Source organism: Hypanus sabinus, chromosome 2 (assembly GCF_030144855.1).
Source record: "Hypanus sabinus isolate sHypSab1 chromosome 2, sHypSab1.hap1, whole genome shotgun sequence".
Taxonomy (NCBI): Eukaryota; Metazoa; Chordata; class Chondrichthyes; order Myliobatiformes; family Dasyatidae; genus Hypanus; species Hypanus sabinus.
The window spans coordinates 11,758,297-11,781,912 of NC_082707.1; the positions used below are offsets into that span (position 1 = coordinate 11,758,297).

Consider the following 23,616-nt stretch of genomic DNA (forward strand, 5'->3'; position numbering starts at 1 on the left):
CCAAGGTTTATTCTAAGTTAATTCCATGCGTTGCGGATGAGCTTGCTTCTTTCCATTACCGTTCGGGTTGCGCCCAGGTTCTCGTCCTTTAGATCTGTTTGCATATATTCAAATATTCACCATAAACTTAACGATAAGTCCAAAAAAATAGCAAGAATCTTTTGGTGTAGTTAAAAATGAGTTGGATAAGCGTGATCAAAGGTTAAAAAAAGTAAAGGTTATGGAGCGAATCTAAAAGAGTACTCACTCCTTGAGCGTCTCCCGCTGACCCGGAACTTATAATTCCGATGTATTCGGACCCCAAGATCCTTCTGACCCTCCAGTCTGCCAAGACTCTTACCATTAACATTCTATTCTGTCATCATATTTGACCTACCAAAATAACCACCCCACAATTAACTGCGTTGAACTCGATCTTCAACTTCTCAGCCCAGGTTTGCATCCTATCAATGGCCCGCTGAAACCTCTGACAGTCCTCCACACTATCCACAACACCTCCGACCTTTGTGTCGTCAGCATATTTATTAACCCAGCCCTCCACTTCCTCATCCAGGACATTAACAATAATCACAAAGAGTACGGGTCCCAGAACATATCCCTGAGGCACACCACTGCTGACCGACCTCCATGCAGAATATGACCCGCCTACAACCAGTCTTTGCATTCTGTGTGCAAATCAGTTCTGTATCCACAAAGCAATGTCCTCTTGGATATAAAGCCTCCTTATTTCCTTAATAAGCTTTGCAGGGGATACCGTGTCAAATTCTTTCCGAAAATACATAGACACGACATCTGCTGGTCAACTTTCATCAATTCGTTTAGACACATCCTCGAAAAATTCAATCGAGCTCAGTAGGGATGACCTGCCTTAGAAAAAGCCATGCTGACTATTTCCAATCATGTTATGTCACTCCAAATGTTCTTATATCCTACCTTGCAGGATCTTCTCCATCAACCTACCAACCATGGAATTAAGACTCACTGGCCTATATCTTCCTTGGGTATCTCTACTCCCATTTTTGAATAATGAAACAACATCCGCAACCCTGAAATCCTCTGGAACCTCTCCTGGCCTCACAGATGATGCAAAGATCCTCGCCAGAGGCTAAGCAGTCTCTTGCCCGGCCTTGCACAGAGCCTTGGTATGTCTCTTTCCGTCCCTTTGACTTATCCAACTTGAGACTTTCTAGAAGCCCCTGTTTCTTAATATCTACAGGCTCTGGCTTTCCAGTTCTCTGTAAATCATTCCTACAATAGCCAAGATCCTTTTCCTAAATGAATACTGAATCAAAGTACTCATTAATTGCCTCTGCTATCTCCTCCGGTTCCAGACACAGTTTTCCAGTGTCACACCGGATTGGTCCTATTCGCTAACATCTTATTCTTTTGTTCTTCACATACTTGTCGAATGCCTTGGGGCTTACCATAATCCTATCCGTCAAGGACTTCTCATGGCCCCTTCAGGCTCTCCTAATTTCTTTCTTAAATTCCTTCCTGCTTGGCCTACAATCTTCTAGATCTCTATCATTACCTAGTATTTTAATCCTTTCGTCAGCTCTACTTTTCCTCTTGCTCAGTTTTACAAAAGCTTTTGTACACCACGGTTCCTGTACCCAGCCATCCATTTCCTGTCTCATTTTAATCTACCTCTGCAGAACTCCATTGTGACAAATCTGTTAGCGTTTTCCGAAGAAGTAACAAGCATGGTGGATAAAGGAGAGGCTGTGAATATCATTTACTTTGTTCTTTAGAAGGCGTTTAAAAACGTGCCATACATGATGCTGCTTAACTAAAGAAAATCCTAGAGTGTTACAGGAAACATACTGGCATGGATAGAAGAATGGTTCTCAGACAGGTGGAAGCGTGCGGGAATAAAGGGGGATTTTACGATTGGTTGGCAGTGACCAGTGATTTTCCTCAGGCGTCTGTACTGGGACCACTGCGTTTCACATTATTTGTCTATGATTTGGATAATGGTTTTGATGGATTTGTGGCAAAGCTGCGCCGGGTGACTCTGTGGTTAAGAAGCAGACTGTGCATTGACCTTCATAGAAACATATAAACATAGAAAATAGGTGCAGAAGTAGGCCATTCGGCCCTTCGAAAAATGCACCGCCATTCAGTATGATCATGGCTGATCATCCAACTCAGAACCCTGTACCTGCTTTCTCTCCATACCCCCTGATCCCTTTAGCCACAAGGGCCATATCTAATTTCCTCTTAAGTGCAGCAAATAAACCGGCCTCAACTGTTTCCTGTGGCAGATAATCCCACAGATTCACCACGCTCTGTGTGAAGAGGTTTTGCCTCATCTCGTTCCTAAAAGGCTTCCCCTTTATTCTTAAACTGTGACCCCTCGTTCATCAATTCTGGGATTGCGTTTAGGGGCCGAAAAGTAATGTTTCAGCTATATATGACCCTGGTCAGACTCCTTTCGGAATACTGTGCTCAGTTCTGGTCGCCTCACGATAGCAAGGATATGGAAACCATAGAAAGATTGCAGAGAAGATTTACAAGGATGTTGTCTGGATTGTGGAGTATGCTTAATGAAAATAGGTTGAGTGAACTCTTCCTGATCTCGGGCTTTTTCCATGGAACGATGAAGGATGCGAGGTGACTTGATAGAGGTGTATAAGATGATGAGAGGCATTCATTGTGTTGATAGTCACAGGCTTTTACCCGGGGCTGAAATTGCTAGCACGAGTTTTAAGGTGCTTGGAAGTTGGTACAGAGAAGATAGCAGGGGTATGTCATTTACGCAGAGAGTGGCGAATGCGTGGAATGTGCTGCCGGCGACGTTGGTGTAGGCGGATAAAATAGGTCTTTTCAGAGACACCTGGACTAGTACATGAAGCTCAGAAAAATAGAGGGTGATGGGCAACCCTAGATAATTTCTGAGTTAAGGACATGTTCCAAACAGCTTTGTTGGCTGAGGGGCCTGTAATGTGCTGTAGGTTTTCTATGTTTCAATGTTTCTATGATACGTAGCTAGGTGAAGGGGTAGGTAGGGATGAGGAAGGAATGCCATTGCAGCAGAAATAAATGAAATTGGAAAAATAGGCAAAATTTGGCAGATATACAGTGTTGGGAGATGTCTGATAATGAATTTTGGTAAAAGCAACAGTGCGGGCTATTATCGAAATGGGGTAAAGGGTCAAACATTAGAGATGCAGATTCACTTCGGAATCCTCGTGTTAGACAGCCAGAAGTTTATTTTACAGATTAAGTCTGTGGTAAAGAATACTAATGTAATATTGACATTTATGTTAAAGTGAATACAATATAAAAGCAAAGAGATAATGCCTAGCTTTTATAAGCCACTCGTCAGGCAGTACTTGAAGCATTGTTAACGGTCTTGGGTCCCACATTTCAAAAGGAATTTGTTGTCATTGGAGAGAGTCAAGTGCAGGTTCACAAAGATGATTCCAGAAATGAAAGGGCTAACATTTGAGTAGCGTTTGACAGCTTTGGAACTATACACACTGGAATTTAGAAGAATGCGTGGAGATTATATTGAAACCAAGCGAGTTCCCATCCTACATCTTATGGTCATATGGTCTCTGGCAATATTCTTGGAAAACAAGATCTTGAAAAAAATAATGAAGAATTCGATTTGTTAAGCCTGACAACCGATAAATCTAAAAAAAAAACCCAGCGTTCCGTCCTGTTGTTATAAATCCGTCCTGCATTTATAAAAAAAAGATTTTCTGTAAATTGGAGTGCACCTAATGCTTAAGGAGTGACAGGGAATAACCGGATCTATTGACACACTTGGCTAACGTAGATTTAAGCAGCCGAGACAGCGTTTTGACAACAGGCCTCCTCGGATGCCTTTGCCGAGCCTGCATGTTTATTTTTCACGTTCCTCAGCTTGGTGTTATGAAAGTACTTGGCAGGTAAAAGTAAAAATCGGTTAGTGGTGTGTGCACCAAGCACAGACAAATGACAAATGGAACTAGTTTAGATGCGAACAACTGTCTCGGTCACGATAAGCCAGATAATCCATTTTCATGCTGGATGATACCAACGTCTTTGGAAGCATTCCATTTCCATAGATGAGCCATTGGTGCAGATGGAGCCCCAACTATTTGTAATCAATTATTCTTGTTGTAGCACAGCATGCCCAGTTAAGTCGGATCTATTAATTCCAAATTCTTAATCAAAGCCAACATTACCTCATATTTTAATCTTGTCCATCAACATTCTGTACAATACTGAACAGTGATATTTTATTTTATAACAATTACTGTGTATGAGGAAGTTGATTTAAGCGTTTGTTAACACGAGGGAAATGGCATGGAACAATGTTCAGAACCACAGAACAAGTGGTAATCCCTGGCAGCCACGAATGCAACTAATAGACATTGCGGAATTCCAGACCATTGGTGAAGAGGAACAGTTAATAAATCGATCAACTTAACAGTTCACAAGCAAAACAAAAGCATAACATTATTTCTACATTTTTAACTCGTGGCAGCAACTAATGGAAGGGCATCCAGTGGCCACTTTATTAAGGGAGTTCACATATGAGAATGCCAGTGGAGAATGGCCAATCCAGTTCAAGATGACAGGGAAGCGACAGTAACTCAAAAAGGAGATACCCACTTCAGCAGTAGTGAGCAGAAATGGGTCAGTGGTGCCAAAATCTCGTCGAACGAAGATGTGGATGGGCTACAGCAGCAGAAGACAGCACGAAGTTCTCTCTATCAGTGGAAAGTCTTCTCCTAATGTAAGGTCTAACAAAAGCAAGATGCAAAAGCTAACGAGTACTCGTGACCTGACAGGTACCTTGTTATAAATAATTTATTGAGATAGAGCGTTGAATAGGGCCTTCCGGCCCTTCGAGCCCCCGCGATCAGCAATCCCCCGGTTTAATCCGAGTGTAATCACGGGACAATTTATGATGAACGATTACTCTAGCAACCACTAGATCTTTGGCCTGTGAGATGAAACTGGAGCACCTCTTGGAAAGCAATGCGGCCATGGGGCGAAAGGAAAAACTCCTTACAGGCAGCTGCGCGAATGTTACATGACAAATAAATGTAGCTAGCATGTTTTAATTAATATTTTTAGTACAGCGAACAGAATCATATCAATTGATTGTAACACGATTTTTCGATCATAAAACAACATATAAATGACTATACAGAGCACAAAATGTCAGTATTCCAAACTAATTGCAAAGCTACTTGCCATTTTATCGTCATACAAGTATATACCATTAGTCAAACATAATTTCTTTTCATAAATGCATGTTGACTCAACTTTACCATGTTATTATTTTGATATCATAGACTTTTTGATACCTTCCAATTCTTTTCCCAACTGTTCAGGACAAGCCAGCAGTTTGGTAGTTTTCTGTGTTTTCTTTCCATTGGCTACTAAATATTTCCATCACATTTATCCTCCGCAGGAACATATGTGAATCTGTATCATTTCAGAAGCTATTAAAGGAGTGTGCACTGTCCCAGAACTGACAGGATCTTAGAACCTGTCAGTTATCAGGCTAATGTCACTACTGTAGCATATCAAACTCTTCAGGAGTTGCTAAAGGTGATCTTTTTACAATTGTTCAAAGAGCAGCACCCTATTAACAAATATCCAATGACGAGCGTTCTAAGTTACTGGAACAATAAAATTAATTTGAAAAGTTGCAATGTTTAAACGTACCCAATTTCCAATCTGGCTGATTGCCAGTGAGATTTTTGTGTAAAATTGAGATTAGTTCTGGTAGAGAAGTTCCGACTAATGACACTCAATCATTAAATAACCGTAAATAAAAATCAGACATCACATTACTTCTTGGTCATACTCGCAGCTGAGCATTCTCAAAATCCAATCGCATCTACTCTCAGCAGATGTTAAGACATTTTAAACACCTGAGTTCAATCTTCACAAAGTTAACCGGTTGACACATAAAACACGTCCGAATACTACGTTTAACGGACGAGGATTACTCACTCAGTTGAGGTGATGATTCAAAGGGACTACAAAATGGTAGCTACAATGAACTCTCTTTCGTCATTATATTTTTCTTTGTATTACTCTCCGGTTTCAGTAAGATAATGTAACATTTCGGTGCAAAAATGCAGACGAGCAGACCGAAGTTTGATGCCCAGATAGCGAACATCTCTACAGCAACGGTGTACTTTCCTGGAGAGCTCACATAAACTGGAATAAAAGTTATCCAAACAGCGCAAAAGATCAGCATGCTGAAGGTGATGAACTTGGCATCATTAAAACTGTCCGGGAGCTTTCTGGCAAGGAAAGCAAGCACTAAACACACAATGGACAACAGAGCAATGTAGGCCGACACTAAGTAAAAGGCGATCAATGAGCCCACGTTACATTCCAGAATAATGATGTCTCTGTAATATCTCATGTTTTTCAGGGGGTAGGGAGGTGACACATTTAACCAGACAACGCAAGTTATACCTTGCAAGAAGGTAAGGACGAATATTCCCAAGCGTTGCTGCGTCGGTCCAAAACGGTTCATCACTCTACTATTTGGTAGAGTTGTTTTAAAGGCAACCACTACAAGGATAGTTTTGCTTAAGATGCAGGAAATGCAGAGAACGAACACAACCCCGAAAGCTGTGCGACGCAACATGCAAGACCAACCGGATGGTTCTCCAATGAAGGCGAGCGAGCAAATGAAGCAAAGCAAGAGGGCGAAGAGCAACAGGAAACTGAGCTCGGAGTTGTTCGCTTTGACCATAGGGGTGTGTCGATACCGGTAGAAAATTGCAGCCGTGGCCATTGTAAAACATACTCCAACAAGAGCAAGGGTCAGTAATACAAACCCCAGGACTTCTCCAAAAGACAGAAACTCAACCTTCTTGAGAACACAATGCGTTTTTGCCTGATTGGACCAGTACTCCAATAGACACTTGATACAATCCGTGGAATCTGGGAAAATGAGCATTTAATGTCAAACTATGTGGGAGCTCGGAACTGCGGAAATGTAAGAAATTGCTGCACATCTCGGCACTTACCAGTGACGTTGCTGATCTCACCGTCGGCGCACTCTACACAGTTAAAACAACATATAGGCTGCCCTTTTCGGGTGACTTTCCTTGTTCCAGGGCGACAGGGTTCTGAGCAAACAGCTCGTGGGATCTGCAGAAGCGGAAAAAGTTTTGACGGTATTAATTGGATGTGTAAATAATGCAGCTGAGCATGTTGAACAGGTGACAGAAAGCCTTAGAATTGAGCTTGAGAAGGAAGAAGAAGCTAAAAACCAATGAACTCTGAAATAAATTAATTATGGGCAATCTTATAAGAAAAGAATGAAGAGCCCCACACAGTAGATGGTGAAACCGCCACTTTGTGACTTGGAAATTGAAGATACTTCGCTTCATTTAAGGCAGAGAAAATCTGAATTTCAAAATCGCAGTCTTCCTGAAATAAAACAGTAGACTATCGGTTCTTCTATAGACTCTGTATCAACTCTTCCGACTAAATACAGATGCAAAACATCCATAGACAATTTCCAGAAGACCATCGACAGAGGAGCAGAATGAGGCCATTGGCTCGTCAAGTCTGACTCCGCTCATCAATCATGGCTGATCCTTTCTTACCCTTCTCACCTAACCCCGCCCTCACCCATAAATTTTGATGCTGCGTTCAATAAAGAACCTATCAATCTCTGCCTGAAAGACACTGAACGATCTGGCCTCCGCAGGTGCCTGCGCTAACAAACCCACAATTCACCACTCATTGACTAAAGAAATTCCTTCACATTTCTGTTTTAAATGGTCGCCCCCGTAACCTGAGACTGTGCCCTCTTCTCCTAGACTCCCGAACGATGGGGAGTCTATTTCCATATCTACTCTGTATTTGGCCTTGAAACATTCAATGAGAATTGAATCATTGAAACATTCAATGATTCAATGAGATCCGCCACCCCTATCCTTCTAACTTTCAATGAGTCCAAATCCAGAGCCATCGATCGTTCCTCGTATGACAAATCATTTCAGTTCAGGAATCATCCTTGTGAATCTCCTCTGAACCCTCACCAATGCCTTATTGAGCCTGAACATCACACCCTACTCTTGTATTCTCTGCCTCTTGAAATAAATCCCATGTTTGTTTGCCTTTCTCACCGCCGTCACAAGTTGAAAGTTAGCTTTTAGGATTCTCTTCCGAACGAGTTCCGAGTCACTTTGGATCACAGATTTTTGGATATTCTCCCCGTTTATAAAATAGTCTGTATCTTTATATCTACTATCAAAATGCATGACAATGAAAAGAAAGCGGAGCTTAGGAGGATAATGGCCTAACGGCGACTCTTTCGCTGGCATCGTCATAAATGGCTCTATTGCCATCCTTAATATCTCTATTTTTAGTCTTTCAGGGTTCCTTTGAAGACCCTGACCTAGAGTTACACGCTGACTACAACTCCTTGAGGGAATGGGGCGCGCTCCCGGGGTTTCATAACTGGCCGTCGTTCGGAACGCAAAGGCTCCGCTCGCCTTCTGAGGACCGAGTCTTCGTGGATCTGGAGACGGGCGTATCAGAGGCCGTTGCACATGCCGAAAGCTAATGTGTTGTGGAAGAAGGGAAATCTAAGGCTGTGTGTCCAGACACCCAAGTTCGTTGGGCAGAGAGCTAGGAAAAAGCAACGCAACAGACTTTTAACACCGTAAACTAGCGAGTTGTTTGTTCTGAAATGGAGACATCTCTTTCTCCCTTAGAGCAAGAGGCGTATGACAAATGCTGCCTGAATAATGTAGTCTTTCGAGTACTGCAAGTCTGTGTCTTTGCTGTAGCCTTTCTCACATTTTAGTGCTTGGTAGCCGTGATGATGCTTTTTTTTTGGCCGTGCAGACAGGTGGAATTGCTATTTACGGCCGCTTACGCGCGGGAGGGAGCTGGAGGGCGGTTTAGGACTTTGAGGTTCTAACATTCAACTGTCGTTCATTGCTTCGTGGCACTCGTCTGTTTTTGTGGATGGTTGAGAAGTTACTGTCGGTTGGTGTTCTAGATGAGGTACTAAATTATCTTCACAGAAGAAGCCATAGATTTGCAGTAGATGATTGGAGGTCTGACAAGATATCTGTGAATAGTGGTGGGCCGCAGGGATTGGTGCTTTGTCCTGTGTAGCTTGTCATCTACTTCAATCATCTGAAAGATAATGTGGCAAACTAACCAGCAGGTTACCGATGATTGCAAGACTTGGCCTGTGGTAAATCTCGAGGGTGACTGTCAAAGCATAAAGTGGGCTATGTAACAGGTGAAAAAATGCGCTGAATAATGATATATGGAACTTAATATAGACAAGTGTAGGTGTTGCACACTGTGAAGTAATCCAGGAGAGGCAGGGCACTAAACAGTTCCTGTTAACAAAGAAATTTAGGAATATTTCAGAAAACTGCAGATCGATAAGTCATTGAATGTGAAGTCACTGGTTGACAGGTTTGCTCAGAAAGCGTTTGGCACATTGGTGCTTATTAATCAATGTATTGAATACAGAAAGTGAGAAGTTATGTTGAAATCGTATATAATATGCTGACTTCTGATTTGGAGAATGGTGTGCAGTATTGGTAATCTAACTATAGGGAAATGTAAAATCGATTGAAAAAGAACAGAGACAATTTACACGCAATGGAGACCTCAGGACTTGAGGAACGGAGTTATTGGGAAAATGTTAATAGGTTAGGAATTTATTTCATGGAACGTAGAAGAATGAAGCAGGTTTTGCTGGAGAAGTATATACTAGGGGTATATTATAAGGGGTTTAGACACGGGAAGTGCAAGAATGATTTTTGTTCACTGAGTGATGACCCGAGAAACAGAGTCTAGAGGTTAAGGGTGAAAGGTTAAATGGTTAAAGGAAACATGAGTGGGAACTTCATTTGTCAGAAGTTCGTGAGAGTGCAGATCCATCTGCCAGTGTCAGTCTTGGATGCAGATTTGACTGCAACATTTAGAAACACAGAAACTTAGAAAAAAAGCTAAAGCTCTATACAGGCACTTCGCTCCACCATATAGAGAAGAACATGTACTTACTTCAGAAATTAACAAGGGTTACGCATAGCCGTTTATTTTCCAAATCTCCAGGTACTTATCCAGGAATATCCTAAAAGACCCGAACGTATCCGCCTCAACCATCATCGCCGGTAGCCCATTTCATGCACTCATCACTCCCTGCTTAAAAAACATATCCCTGACATCTCGCTTGCATCCCCTTCCAAGCATCTTAAAATTGTGCCCTCTTGTGAGCCATAGGAAAACAAAAGCTTCTGATTATCCACACGATCAATGTCTCTCATCATCTTAAACACCTCTCTCAGGTCACCTCTCATCGTCCGTCGCTCCAAGGAAGAAAACAAATGTTCTCTGAACCTATTCTCGTAAGGCAAGCTCTCCAATTCAGCAGCATCTTTGTCAATCTTGTTTGCCACCTTCCTATAGTTTCCACATCCTTCCTGTAGCGAAGTGAGCAGAACCGAACTTAGATCCAACTGGGGTCTGACCAGGATATTATATGGCTGTAACATTACTTCTCGGCCCTTAAACTCCATTTCAGATTCAAACTGCGCAACAGCTTTGAGCGTCCTATGAACTTGGACGCGAAATCCATCTGATACTCTACACTGCCATGAGTCTTACCATTAATACTATATTCTACCATTATATTTGGCTTAACAAAATGAACCACCTCACATTTATCTGGCTTGAACTCCATATGCCATTTCTCAGCCCTAATTTGCATCCAATCAATGTCCCGCTGTAACCTATGACAGCCCTCTACACTATGCAAAACACCCCCAACCTTTGTGTCATTAGCAACTTTACTAATCAATTCCTCCACTTCCATCCAGGACTTTTATTAAAAAAAATGTGATGTAGGGAAGAGGCCGCCGAACAGATTCCTGAGGTGCACCACTGACAATAGACAATAGACAATAGGTGCAGAAGTAGACCATTCGGCCCCTCGAGTCTGCACCGCCATTCTGAGATCATGGCTGATCATTCACTATCAATACCGAGTCCCTGCCTTGTCCCCATATCCCTTGATTCCCCTATCCATCAGATATCTATCTAGCTCCTTCTTGAAAGCATCCAGAGAATTGGCCTCCACCGTCTTCCGAGGTAGTGCATTCCACACCTGCACAACTCTCTGGGAGAAGAAGCTCTTCCTCAACTCTGTTTTAAATAACTGACCTCTTATTCTCAATCCATGCCCTCTGGTACTGGACTCTCCCAACATCTGGAACATATTTCCTGCCTCAATCCTATCAAATCCTTTAATTATCTTAAACGTTTCAATCAGATCCCCTCTCAATCTCCTGAATTCCAGCGCGTACAAGCCCAATCTCTCCAATCTCTCTGCGTAAGACAGCCCTGCCATCCCAGGAATCAACCTAATGAATCTACGCTGCACTTCCTCAACTGCCAGAATGTCCTTCCTTAAACCTGGAGACCAAAACTGTACACAATATTCCAGGTGTGGTCTCACCAGGGCCCTGTACAAATGCAAAAGGACATCCCTGCTCTTGTATTCAATTCCCCTTGTAACAAAGGCCAACATTCCATTTGCCCTCTTCACTGCCTGTTGCACTTGCTCATTCACCTTCATTGACTGGTGAACTAGGACTCCTAGGTCTCTTTGCATTTCTCCCTTACCTAACTCTACACCGGTCAGACAATACTCTGCCCACTTGTTCCTGCTTCCAAAGTGGATAACTTCACATTTATTCACATTGGATGACATCTGCCAAGTATTGACATCTGCCACTGGTCACCGACTTACATGCAGAATATGACACGTCTACAACCAGACTTTGCCTTCTGTGGAGAAGCCAATTCTAGAGCCACAAAAAAAGATCTTGATGGTTCTGATGCCTCCTTAATTTGTCAATAAGCCTTGCATGAGGTACCTTAATAAATGCCTTGCTGAAATCCATTTACATCTACTGCTCCACTTTCATCAATCTGTTTAGTCACTGTTACGTACCCCGTAACGGGTTAAAAGAATCGGCAGAAATGGAACACACCTAGAGTTTATTTTTGCCTCAAACAAAACACAATTTATTAGTATCTACGTAATATAGTAATATAAAACCTGACTAATCAAACAGGTTAGCAGAGTTTATGCATATATAAGTGTGTAAATATAAAATCCCCAAAATTCTTCAATCTTAGGTGGTAAATGATACAGTCTTACTCAGGTATCGGAATGAAGTCAGTTCAGTTCGTGATATTGAGTTGAGGAGATAAAGAGAGGAAATTTGTTTTCCAAGTAATCCGACGTCGTCGATTCTTCCCGCGCTGTCCTCCGAAATCCCGTTAGAGTCACCAAGGGTGACTCAAAACAAAAGAGTGACATCTTCATGCGGTAAAGCTATAAACCCAGGCAAGGTTAAGCACACTGATAGCCTTCCACCGGTCACCCCTTTTCCACACTGCGAGAAAAACCCACCCTTTCGTGGGCACTCAAAGTTCACCCTGTGTCTATTTTTCCTGCATTTCTTCCGTGTGTCTGTCTGTCTTTCTGAAAATCTAGCTGAGCTTGTATATATCCAAAACATGCTGAAGACCAGCTGTCTATTATATAGCTCCACATTTCTGTAACCATGGCCACTCACGAGCTGATTGGTGCTCTCTCTCTTTGAATCAGTGTAGACCCACTCTCTCTCGTTTCAAAGGCACAGACCATAATGAATAAACCTTAGGATCTCGTCACATCACATTCTGGAAAAAATATCAGGCTTGTAAGGCAGGACGTGCCTTTGACAAAGCCATGCTGACTTCTCCTAATCATATTATCCCTCTCCAAACGTTCATAAATCCTGCCTTTCAGGATCTTGTCCTTCAACTCAACAACCACTGAAGAAAGACGCACTGGTCTATAATTTCCTGGGCTATCTCTACTCCCTCTCTTGAATAAAAGAGCAACACCAGCAAACCTCCAATCCTCCGGAACCAGCCCGTCACATTGGTGATGTAAAGATCATTGCCGGAGGCTCAGCAGTCTCATCTCCCTCTTCCTATAGTAGCCTGGGGTATACCTCGTCTAGTGCCGGAGATTTCTACTAATTGATGCTTTCGAAAAGCTCCAGCACATTTACTTTCTTCATGACTAGATACGCTCAAGCTTTTCAATCCGCTCTAGGTCATCCTAACAATCGCGAAAGTCCCTCTCCGTAGTGTACACCGACGCAGATTATTTATTAAGTATCTCGGCTATCTCCTCCAGTACCATACACAATTTTCCACTGTCACGTTTGATTGGTCCTATTAATTCACTTCTTATCCTCTTGTTCTTCACATATCAGTAGAATGGCTTTGGGTTTTCTTTATTCCTGCTCGCCAAGGCCTTCTCATGGCCCCTGTTGGCTCTCCTAATTTAATTCATAAGCACGTTCCTACAGGCCTTATAATCTTTAAGATTTCTATCATTACATAGGTTTCTTGTCTCATAGGAATATACCTATGCAGAACGCCACGGAATTTTCCCCTGAATATTTGCCACATATCTGCCTTACATTTCCCTGAGAACATCTGTTCCCAATTTATACTTCGAGCAGCTATCAAGTTCCTACCTGAGAGCTTCATATTTTCCTTACGCCAATAAAACGTTTTCCTAACTTGTCTGTTCAAATGCTATCGTAAACGAGACAGATTTGTGATCTCTATCTTGAATATGCTCTCCCAGAGAGAGAAGTGACGCCTGACCAGATTCATTTCCCAATACCTTTTCCTCCTGCAGGCCTATCTACATATTGTGTCAGGAAACCTTCTTGAACACACCTAACAAATTCCACTTCATCCAAACCCTTTGCCCCAGGGAAATGCCAATCAATATTTGTGAAAATGCAGTCCCCACCATGACAACCCTGTTATTATTACATCCTTCCCGAATCTCTGTCCTCATCTGCTCCTCGACGTCCCTGTTACTATTGGATGGTCTAAAAAAGATAGCCAGTAGAATTATTGACCTCTACCAGTTTCTACCAGCCACCCATAGAGACAGAGTGGACAATACCTACACGACTTCCTCCTTTTCTGCAACTGTTTCACTGTCTCATCAGCAGTGCCATGCCCTCTCGTCTCTTGCCTCCCTGTCTGTCCTTTCTAAGTAACCATTTCTGCATCGGAGCCTTCCACGTCTCTGTAATGGCTACAACATCATAGTTCCAAATACTTATCCACACTCTAAACTCACCCGCTTTGTTCATGATGCTTCTTGCGTTAAAATAGAGAGATCACGAACCATCGGTCTGAGCGTTTACCTTCCCTCTCGCACTCTCTTCAAGCTTATTCTATTTGTGAGACAACCGCCCCTTCTTCTGTCTCTTCAGTTCGGTTCCCACTTCCAGCAATCCTGGTTTAAATTCTGCCAAATAGTCTTAGCAAACCTCTCTGCCAGGATATTGGTCCCCCTCAGATTCAGTGCAATCCGTCCTTTTGTACAGGTTACGCCTGTCCCAAAAAGGGTCCCAATGATCTTGAAATCTGAATCCTGCACCTGCTCCAAACCCTCAGCCACGCATTTATCCTCCAACTCACTCTATTCCTCCACTCACCGTCGCGTGGCACAGGCAGTAATACTGAGATTGCTCGCTTTGAGGTCCTGCTTCTTAACTTACTTCCAAACTCCCGATAGTCTGTTTTCAGGACGTCCTCGCTTTTCCTACCAATTTCTACCACGACTTCTGGCTATTCACCTTCCCTCTTGAGGATATCGTGGACGTAATCTGAAACATCCCGGACCTTGGAACCTAGGAGGCAAACTGCATTTCTTTCCTGCGTCCACAGGCTCGTCTGTCTGAACCATAACTATAGAGTCCCCTGTTACTGTTGCCTTCTTCCTTACCCTACCCATCTGAGCCACAGACCCAGCCTCTGTGCCAGGGTTGAGGACACTGTTAGTTTCCCCAGGTGTGCCCTTCCCCACCATCTCCTCAACAGTGCTCAAACAGGAGTACTTATTGTTAAGGGGGCAGAAGTCCTTTTTAAAAGAAGTTTCGATAAGTGCATGCAAGGGACACGTTTGTAGGTCTGTTGTCAGTATGCAGGTCCATGGGATGGGGGCGTATAACAGTGCCGTATCGACCAGATGGGCCAAAGGGCCTCTTTCTGTGCTGACATTTTCTGTGAGACTATACTCTTCTGACTCTAAAAAAACGAACTGGAGAAAAGCAACACTATTTTATGATAAGTAAATGTTGTTGAGGGAAGAGAAAGCAAACTTATTTTCTCTCAAAGACACAGTGATATAAATATAGCACATTCGTTTCTTCGATGTACCACTATGTTTATGGCTAGCATCAACTCCCATTTCGTGGAAGTTCAGCTTCTTCCTCAGCTCCATTCGAATATCTATTTGTTTCCATCTTAGTCATAACTCATGATTTGGCCGGAGATGCACGAACAACTAGGAAGCAAGTAACTACGTATCTCAGAATGAAACGATAAAAGCCGTACCTCGTGATTGTTTCCCATTATTACATACTCTCCAGCCGCCCGACCCATCTGAACATCTACCCTTTCGACCTGTAACCTTTGAATAAGATCAATCCTCATTCTTGTAAGCTCGTAGCAAAACAGGCTAAACTGTCGAAACTGCACCTTACATTGCATTAAGCTAGAGCATAATCGACAGTATGTATTTCTACAATATCATCCATATCACGGGCATGCAACTCTTTTTTTCATTTCGCCAGCATAAAGGCATGGGAAAAAGAAGTCCTACCACATTTCCGTCCGTGCTCCACCTGATTTTCTCGACATTCAATGTTAGTTCCTGCCCTGCCGGAGCCGAGCCGTCATAATATCCGACATTTACAATGTCGACGCTGCCCCTGAGATTCGTTTGTAAGTTCACTAATTCGTATCTTGGCACCGGGTCACCGTTTTCATCAAAATATAGGGTTTCTCCCTCCTTCGTTGTGAAATTCACGGTGCGGAGGTAGTGCAGCAACTAGGGAGGAAGGAAGCAACAGAGGTGAATGGATTTGGTCCACATCAATACTGGCATTCAAGTGTGCCGTAAACGTAAATTATTGAAACGTGCTGCATTGTAAGTAAAAAAGAGCCGCATATTTGAGACTGCCGAAGATCGAATCTGGCATAAAATGTCTGCTGTAAAAAAATACTGCTAGTGAAACTCAGCGGACCAGGCTTCACTTGTGGCCGGAATTGTATCGACTGCCAACTTACCTCCAGAAATGGTACCTGACCATTTCTACCCTGCAGCAGTGTGACTTTCAGCATTGATTTTGGAGGCGGGTCAGAAGTATAACGTAGATATTTTTGGAAGGTAGAGGGTGTGCGAGGAATAATACACTTGCCGTGGATCCCCAGGGATAGCCACTGAATAAGAAGGTGTGGGTTATCGATCTAAGGTATTTATTGCAATTTGTCCTCTGCGATCACACGCCACTGCTAAACCGAGTTCAGCCCTTTTCGAACTAGTCTGTTCGAATATGCTTCTTTACCACCAGTTAACACAGAGAAGTAAATTCCATACTGATCCAATCTCCAGAAACCAGACAATTTGTACCAGTGCCCTGGCCAACCTTCATACTTCAGCTAATGTCCTCTGCTAATGATCGATGCGTGAATTACAGATATTTGTGCAGTTTGCAGCTCTATACATTAGCTACTCCATTCCACACTTACAGCTTCGCGTGCGATGTGCATTGGAAATTGGGCCTCAATACAAAAAGTAAAGGTATTTTCACCCAGGTGAAGGTAGGAGTTTTACAGATCATTGCTTCGTAGCCATAACAGGGCAAGGTGGGGTACGGGATTCATTGGCAAGGCTTCTCCTATATCCGCCATGAGAGGCACAAGTGTCTGGTAAGATCCTTCTTGCTCATTTATCATCTCTTGGGAAGGGGAAATGGCTCCAGTAGCTGCGTTTCTTCTGTGCAAGGCGTATGAGAATTTCAAAAGACCTCTAAACTCCAGGACCATATTCTGTACCATATTCACCGAGCAACAGCTCTGCAGAGAACATATTAAAGAACTAGAGCTGCATCGCGATGACTTTCGGCTCAAGAAGGAGAAAGAGAAAATAAACATCAGCCACAGTGAGGTGCAGGAGGTATCTGACTTGGTGACTGAGAGCAACGGGGAGGGAACTAGGCAGTCGGTACAGAGCGCTCCTGTGGCTGTTACTTTCAATAATGTATACCATTTTTGATATTGTTTAAGGGAACCACGCGACCGAGTCTCTGGTACCCGGTCTGGCGATGTGGCTTACAAGGAATGGCAGCAAAGGAGGACTGCAGCGGTGATATCTGAGTAGTAGATAGAAGAGGCTGTGGACGTGAGTTAAAGGCCATGAAGTTATGCTGACTCCCAACAGCCAGCTTCGTCTCGAAAAGGGCATTGTATTGAATAGAATCGGGGATCAGCTATGATGAAATGGCGGAGCCGAAACGATCGACTGAATGTCTTATGGACTTCTGGTCAAACTTGATGACCGTTGACTCATACGATAAACTAAGTAAATGATAGATAGCAGCCACTGGGAGGCTGAACCCCAAGGATGAAGGAGTCAGGTCAATGGTTGACTGTCAGGCAAGGAAAAGGGAATAGGAAGCCAGAACAGTACCCGTGTGACTGTTTATCCAAATACCAAGTGTACAGTTTTGGATACTGTTCGGGAGAGCCACTGAGACCAGTTGTCTGGAAATGAAACTGGCACTTTGTCGTAGAAAGGCAGGTGGAAGAAGAGGGTTGCTCTGGTGATATATGATTCATATATTAGTGGAGTAGTTAGGAGAGGCTGTGGACGCGGTAGAAAAGCCTTGATGGCCCTTTGTCACATACGTGTCAGAATCCGGTATACCTCCGAAAGTGTACATGATGATCTAAAGCTGAGGGTGACATCTTGGTATATATTGGTAATAATGACATAAGAATTGGGAGGGGCTTAGGAGAACGATGGCGCCTTTGCTTCCCTCTTGGGAAACAGCTCTCCTTCTGTCTTTAATATCTTAATTTTTTTTTCTTCTCAGGGTTCTTTTGAAGACCCTGACCTGGGGTTACAAGCTGACTTCGGTTCTTTGCGGGAATGGGACCTGTTCTCGGTGTCTCACGCCTGGCTGCTATTCGACATGCCAAGCACGCGGCCTACTCGACGAGTGCCCCTTCAGGGTTCCGGGATTTCGTGGCTCTGGAGAAGGGCGGACTCGAGGTCGGTGTCGCTGCAGGAACTGGTATGCCGTCGAAGACGAAAGTTCGAATACAGCAAATTGGCTGCTGTCTGTGTGCCCAGAGACCCGAGTTTTTACGGTACAGACTTCAAAGATGAGTCTCAACAGACTTTTAACATCGTAAATTAGGGAGCTGTTTGTTATGTCTACCCTCTAGCTGTGATGGGGACATTTTTTTTTAACTTATTAGGGGGAGAGGGAACCTGTGGTATGTCGAATACCAGGGGAACGAGTAGACCTTGGGATACTGCAAGTCTGTGTCTTTATTGATGCTTTGCTGCACGTTTGACTCAGTGCTCGGTGGGGAGCACCAATTTTTTTTAATGATGAGGAAGTGGGTGTCTTTGCTTTGCTGCTGCTCATGCGTTGGTGGGGTGCTGGAGGGACTTTGGGGTTCTATCATTTAACTGTCATTTATTCTTTGGTGCACCCCTCTGTCCCTCAGCACATTCTGCAGGGGTTGTATTGAGAGCATCCTGAGCAGCTGCATTTCTGCCTGGTTCGGAAATTGGGTCAGCTCGGGTCGCAAGACTCTGCAGCGGACGCAGGGGTCAGAGGAGAATGGTGAGACTACTTCAAGCGACAGGAACTCAAATAATCATCCGTTACAACAGCGGTGTTCAGAAGAGTACCTCTAAGCATATGACATATTGAGCTTTAACTGGATGGGCTAGAACAGCAGACGACCACAAACATACGGCTTAGTGTCCATCTCCCAGCGCCCCCCCCCCCCCCCCAGCCTCATCACATTCTACAGGGGTTGTATTGAGAGCATCCTGAGCAGCTGCATTTCTGCCTGGTTTGGAAATTGGGTCATCTCGGATCGCAAGACTCTGCAGCGGACACTGGGGTCAGCTGAGAAGATGGTTGGGGTCTCTCCTCCCGCCATTATACATATTTACACTACACGCTGCATCTGTAAAGCAAACCCCACGCACCCCTCATACAATCTCTTCTTCCTCTTGTCCTATGGGAAAAGGCACCGAAGCATTCGGGCTGTCACGACCAGACAATGTCAAAGTTTCTTCCCCGAAGCCATCAGAGTGCTCAATGCCCAAAGACTGGACTGACACTAACTTACTGCCCTCTACTGTGCCTGCAGTCTTTTTTATTTATTGTAATGCCTGCACTGTTTTGTGCACTTCATGCACTCCTGGGTAGGTCTACAGTCTAGTGTATTTTTTCTGTGTTGTTTTTACGTATTTCAGTGTAGTTTTATTACTGTTTCATGTAGCACCATGGTCCTGATAAACGTTGTCTCCTTTTTACGGTGTACTGTACCAGCCGTTATGGTCGAAATGACAATAAACGTGACTTGACTTAATATTTGTGAAGAAAATGACTTTCAGGATATATATTGTATACATTTCTGTGACATTAAATGTAGCTTTGAAACTCCTAAGAAAAGGAAAAAAAAGAGAAGGCCCGAAAGGGAGAAAGAGGTAGAATGCTAGAAAATGGGACCTTCAGAGTAATAATCACTACCTGTTCAATACGCCATTGAGGACAAGAATAGCGAAAGCTTTGGTAGATGAATGCGTGGCTGAGAAACTTATAAACTGAGCTAACAGGGTTTCAGTTACAAATCATTGGGATATCTTCTGGTGGATTAAGGGAAACTTGCAGGGGGATGGGAACCGGAGTGATGGTGCTAAGGATATAATGTTGGTTCACAAACGAGGTAGTGTATTTGTGACGCTATCAGCAGGAATATGCTGATGATAGGGACGATTGCAGTCAGTGCGCGGCATTGCAATGTGGAAGGGGGGCAAATTTGAAACCTTTGACTAAAACAGGATTGAACTTGTTATATTTGATTGCACTCTGTATTCGAAACACCGTAGATCATCTGGTAGCCAGTTAGAAATTGGCAACTATAATGTTGTGCATATCACAGAGTCATCGCTGAAATACGTTTATAATTGGCAGCTTAATACCCAAGGATACATAAGCTGTTGAAGTGACAGACAGGTAGGCAGAAGAAGTGGATTGTCTCTACTGGTAAGCAAGGAAATCAAATCTATAGGAGCAGGTGACATAAAACCGGGAGAGGGTTATGGGTAACACTGGGTAATTTCTAAGGTACAGACATGTTCGGCACAGGTTTTTGAGCCGAAGGAACTATATTGTGTTGTAGGTTTTTTTCTATGTTTCTTTCCATGATTCTGTAAGTTTCATAGCAACCAAAATCAATCAGAGGTTTCACCGGGCAATAATGTCAGATATACTACAGTGTAAAGGGAACTACACAAGCACAAGATAGAAGCTGGATAAGGTTGACTGGAAGGGGCCCCTAACAGGGATGAAAGCAGACCTGCACTGGCTCGAGCTTCTGGAAAAAAAATCGGAAGACGTAGGGTAGATAAATGCCAAATAAAGCGAAATATTATAAAAGCCTGGCTCATGATGGAACCGTAGCAGACAAGGGAAATCAAAGCCAACATAAATGCAGAAACGGAGGGCATATAAGTTGAGCACAACTTAAAATAAATTTAGAGAACTGGACTGGAAAATTATAAAAAATTCAATAGAAGCAACTACAAAAACATTAGTGGGAAAGATGAAATGTAAAGGCATGCAGCCAAAAATATCAATAATTGATACCAAAATATTCTTGCAGATATATAAAGAGTGCAAGATGTGGGAGTAAGGGAGGGGTGAGAAACAACTCAGACGAAATAGTGACACGGGCAAGGAGAAGCGGACGAACGGAATAAGTATTCTTCATCAGTTTCACAGAAGACACTAGCAGTACGTCAGAAGATCAGGAGTGTTAAGGGGCAAAAGTACATGCTGCTGCGATAACTACGGAGATAGTACTTGGGAAACAAAAACGTCTGAAGATAGATTAGTCGCCTGGAGCTGATGGACAGCACCTCAGGGTTAATAGTAAATCAGAGATTGTGCAGGCTTTCATAACGATTTTTCTAGAATCAGCAGATTCTGCAAGGTTCGGGAGGACTGGAAATTGTAAATGTCACAGTTCTCTTTCAGAAAGGAGGGAGGCCAGAAGCAAGAAAACAAATTATAGGTCAGTTACACGGACCCCAGTGGTAGGAACAATTTTGTAGTTGATTCTATAGGATGTTGTTTCCGGGTATTTGGACTCACATGAGAAACTAAGCCAAAGTAATCATGGTCTCCTTCAGGGAAAATCGTGCCTGACAAACCAGTTGAAATTGTTTGAAGAAATAACAAGTATAATAGTTAAAGGAAAATCAATGGATGCCGTGCACTTCGATTTTCAGAAGACCAAACTAAGAGCCCGTGGTTTTCCAGGAATAGACTGATTGGCAAGAGGTAAAGAGTAGGAATAAAGTGAACCTTTCTGGACTGTCTGCCGGTGACTAGTGATGTTCCACAGCGCTCGGGTATAACGTTGTCTATTAATGATTTGGACTATGAAATTGATGGCATTGTAGCCAGGTTTGCTGATCATACGAAGACAGCTGCAGGGGTATGTAGTATTGGGGAAGATTAGTGGCTGCAGAAGGATTGAGACAGATTAGGAAAATGGACAAATAGGTGGCAGACGCACTACGGTGTCGCTAAGTGTGTGATCATGCACTTTAGTAGAAGAAATAAACTGTAGATTTTTTGCAGGACTTCAGAAAGTTTAATTTGAAGTTTGCAAACTGTGGTGAGGTAGATGAACTAAACCTTAGCGTTCCTTTCAAGAACACTAGGATATGAAAGCAATGATGTAATGCTGAAGCTGCATAAGGCACTGGTTAAATGACACCTGGAGTACTGTGATGAATTTAAGAAAGGATGTGCTCTTGTTGGAGAGCTTCCAGAAGAGATCAAAGAGAAGATTTCGGCAATGAAATGCTTACCATATTTAAAGCGGTTGAAGGTTCTAGGCTTCTACTCTTTGGAATTACGTAGAATGAGTGGGAAACATTACTGAATCCCATTGAATGTAATGGAGTGGATGTGAAGAAGTGCTTTATTTGGTGGGCGATTCCAGAACAGAGGGCGGCAGCCTCAATATAGAGCGACGCCTATTTTTTATAGATTTGAGAAGTAATTTCTTTGCCAATAGGACGTGAATCTGTGGAGTTCGTTGCTATAGGAGGCCGTGGAGGCAGGTAATCTGGTGATGATCAGGTCGAGCATGATAGCTTCTTGGTGAGTCAGGTGTGAAAGCCTATGATAACAAGTAAGAGAATGTATTGAGAGGAAAATCGATCACCCATTTAAAAATGACGGGGCAGTCTCGAAGAGCCGAATGGATTAAATCGGCTTCTATGTCTTATGTTCTTATGGTCTAAACTATTTTCTTAGAAATACTCTTTGATCGCCATAAATAGAACTCTTTGTTAGCATATAGCCGTCAGTGGTTGATTACACGCATTTGAAAATTGAAAGATATAAGCCACACACTACAATCATATCTGTCGGTGATATCTATTTGGTAGTTTATTTGATAATGACGTATAGGCCTACCTGCCAAGGTTCGAAATTTGCAATATGAGCGCATGAGTTATTCACAAAGGGTCCGTCTCCTTCGACACAGGTGAACATGCCGTGTAGTGCGTGAGCAATGGAGTAGACCGCTTTATACACGTGGTATGAACTGCCATCCATTATCGCAGGAAGATAGCTATTTTCTATCCCCTCCATCTGTTCCTTTCCAGTGCATTGCCGAGAGTTATCCGGAATTGTCCTGCTGTCGCTGCTAAAGGAGCAGGTGAATAAATTTTCCCAAAACTCCATTACCAAAATATTGTCAGGAAATTTGGAAGGATGGATGTTTCGAAGATAATCTCTGAGGCCATCTATCTCTGTCCTTTGCGTGGCTAGACCAATTGTCCCGGTGAGATAAATTGCTCTTTGTTCAGGTGGGAGAAAGTGTCTTGTCACCCAGGATTCACTTCCAATCCATTGTATTCCGGTTACATTTTGCCGCCAAATCTCATTCAATAAAATTCGCATTTCACCAGGGTGAAGAAAGGCCACTACCACTTTAGTAGACGCTTGTTTTATCACCTGGACAACTCTACTGATTTTATCTGCCGGGTCGGTCCTATAAAATGACTCAGCGTAGGCAATGCAGACTCCAAAATTTTCCACATGCTCCATAAATCCTTGAATTCCGAAATTGCCATAATCAGTATTACTTCTAATTGTTCCAATCCAAGTCCAGCCAAAGGTTCTCACCAGTTCAGCAAGGAGTTTAGACTGGTATTGGTCACCGGGAATAGTTCTAAAAAAAGTGGGGTATTCTCTCTTATCGCTGAGACAGGAGCAGGTGGAGTAGTAACTAACCTGTAGAGAGGGAGATAAATTGATAAATACCTGGCTTGTGTTTTAAATGAAAGTGATTGCTGTGCTTTTTGAGGTTCACGGTGATTTTGTAAAATCCTCGGCATTGTCCATACAACATGGAGAATGTGAAAAATATAAAACCGGAATTGCTGAAGTTGTTTACATTGAA

The 23,616-nt window shown here is 43.1% G+C and overlaps 1 protein-coding gene across 1 annotated transcript; it reads right to left on the reverse strand.

Annotated features, from left to right (window-relative positions):
* Positions 1-6,001: 6,001 nt before the first annotated feature.
* LOC132402946 (extracellular calcium-sensing receptor-like) lies at positions 6,002-22,766 on the reverse strand. Its single transcript, XM_059986092.1, has 5 exons — positions 22,626-22,766; positions 15,707-15,931; positions 7,440-7,458; positions 6,996-7,109; positions 6,002-6,909 (listed from the first exon to the last, which is right to left on the reverse strand). The coding sequence occupies exons 1-5, from the start codon at positions 22,764-22,766 to the stop codon at positions 6,002-6,004; spliced, it is 1,407 nt and encodes a 468-aa protein (XP_059842075.1).
* Positions 22,767-23,616: the final 850 nt, after the last annotated feature.

Excerpts from the sequence above, each read along its gene's own strand:
- LOC132402946 (XM_059986092.1), bottom strand. The coding sequence starts at position 22,766 with ATGGATGGCAGTTCATACCACGTGTATAAAGCGGTCTACTCCATTGCT. Across the intron at positions 15,932-22,625 it reads CAAATTTCGAACCTTGGCAG|TTGCTGCACTACCTCCGCAC; the intron begins GTAGGCCTATAC and ends CTTCCTCCCTAG. Across the intron at positions 6,910-6,995 it reads TGAGATCAGCAACGTCACTG|ATTCCACGGATTGTATCAAG; the intron begins GTAAGTGCCGAG and ends TCATTTTCCCAG.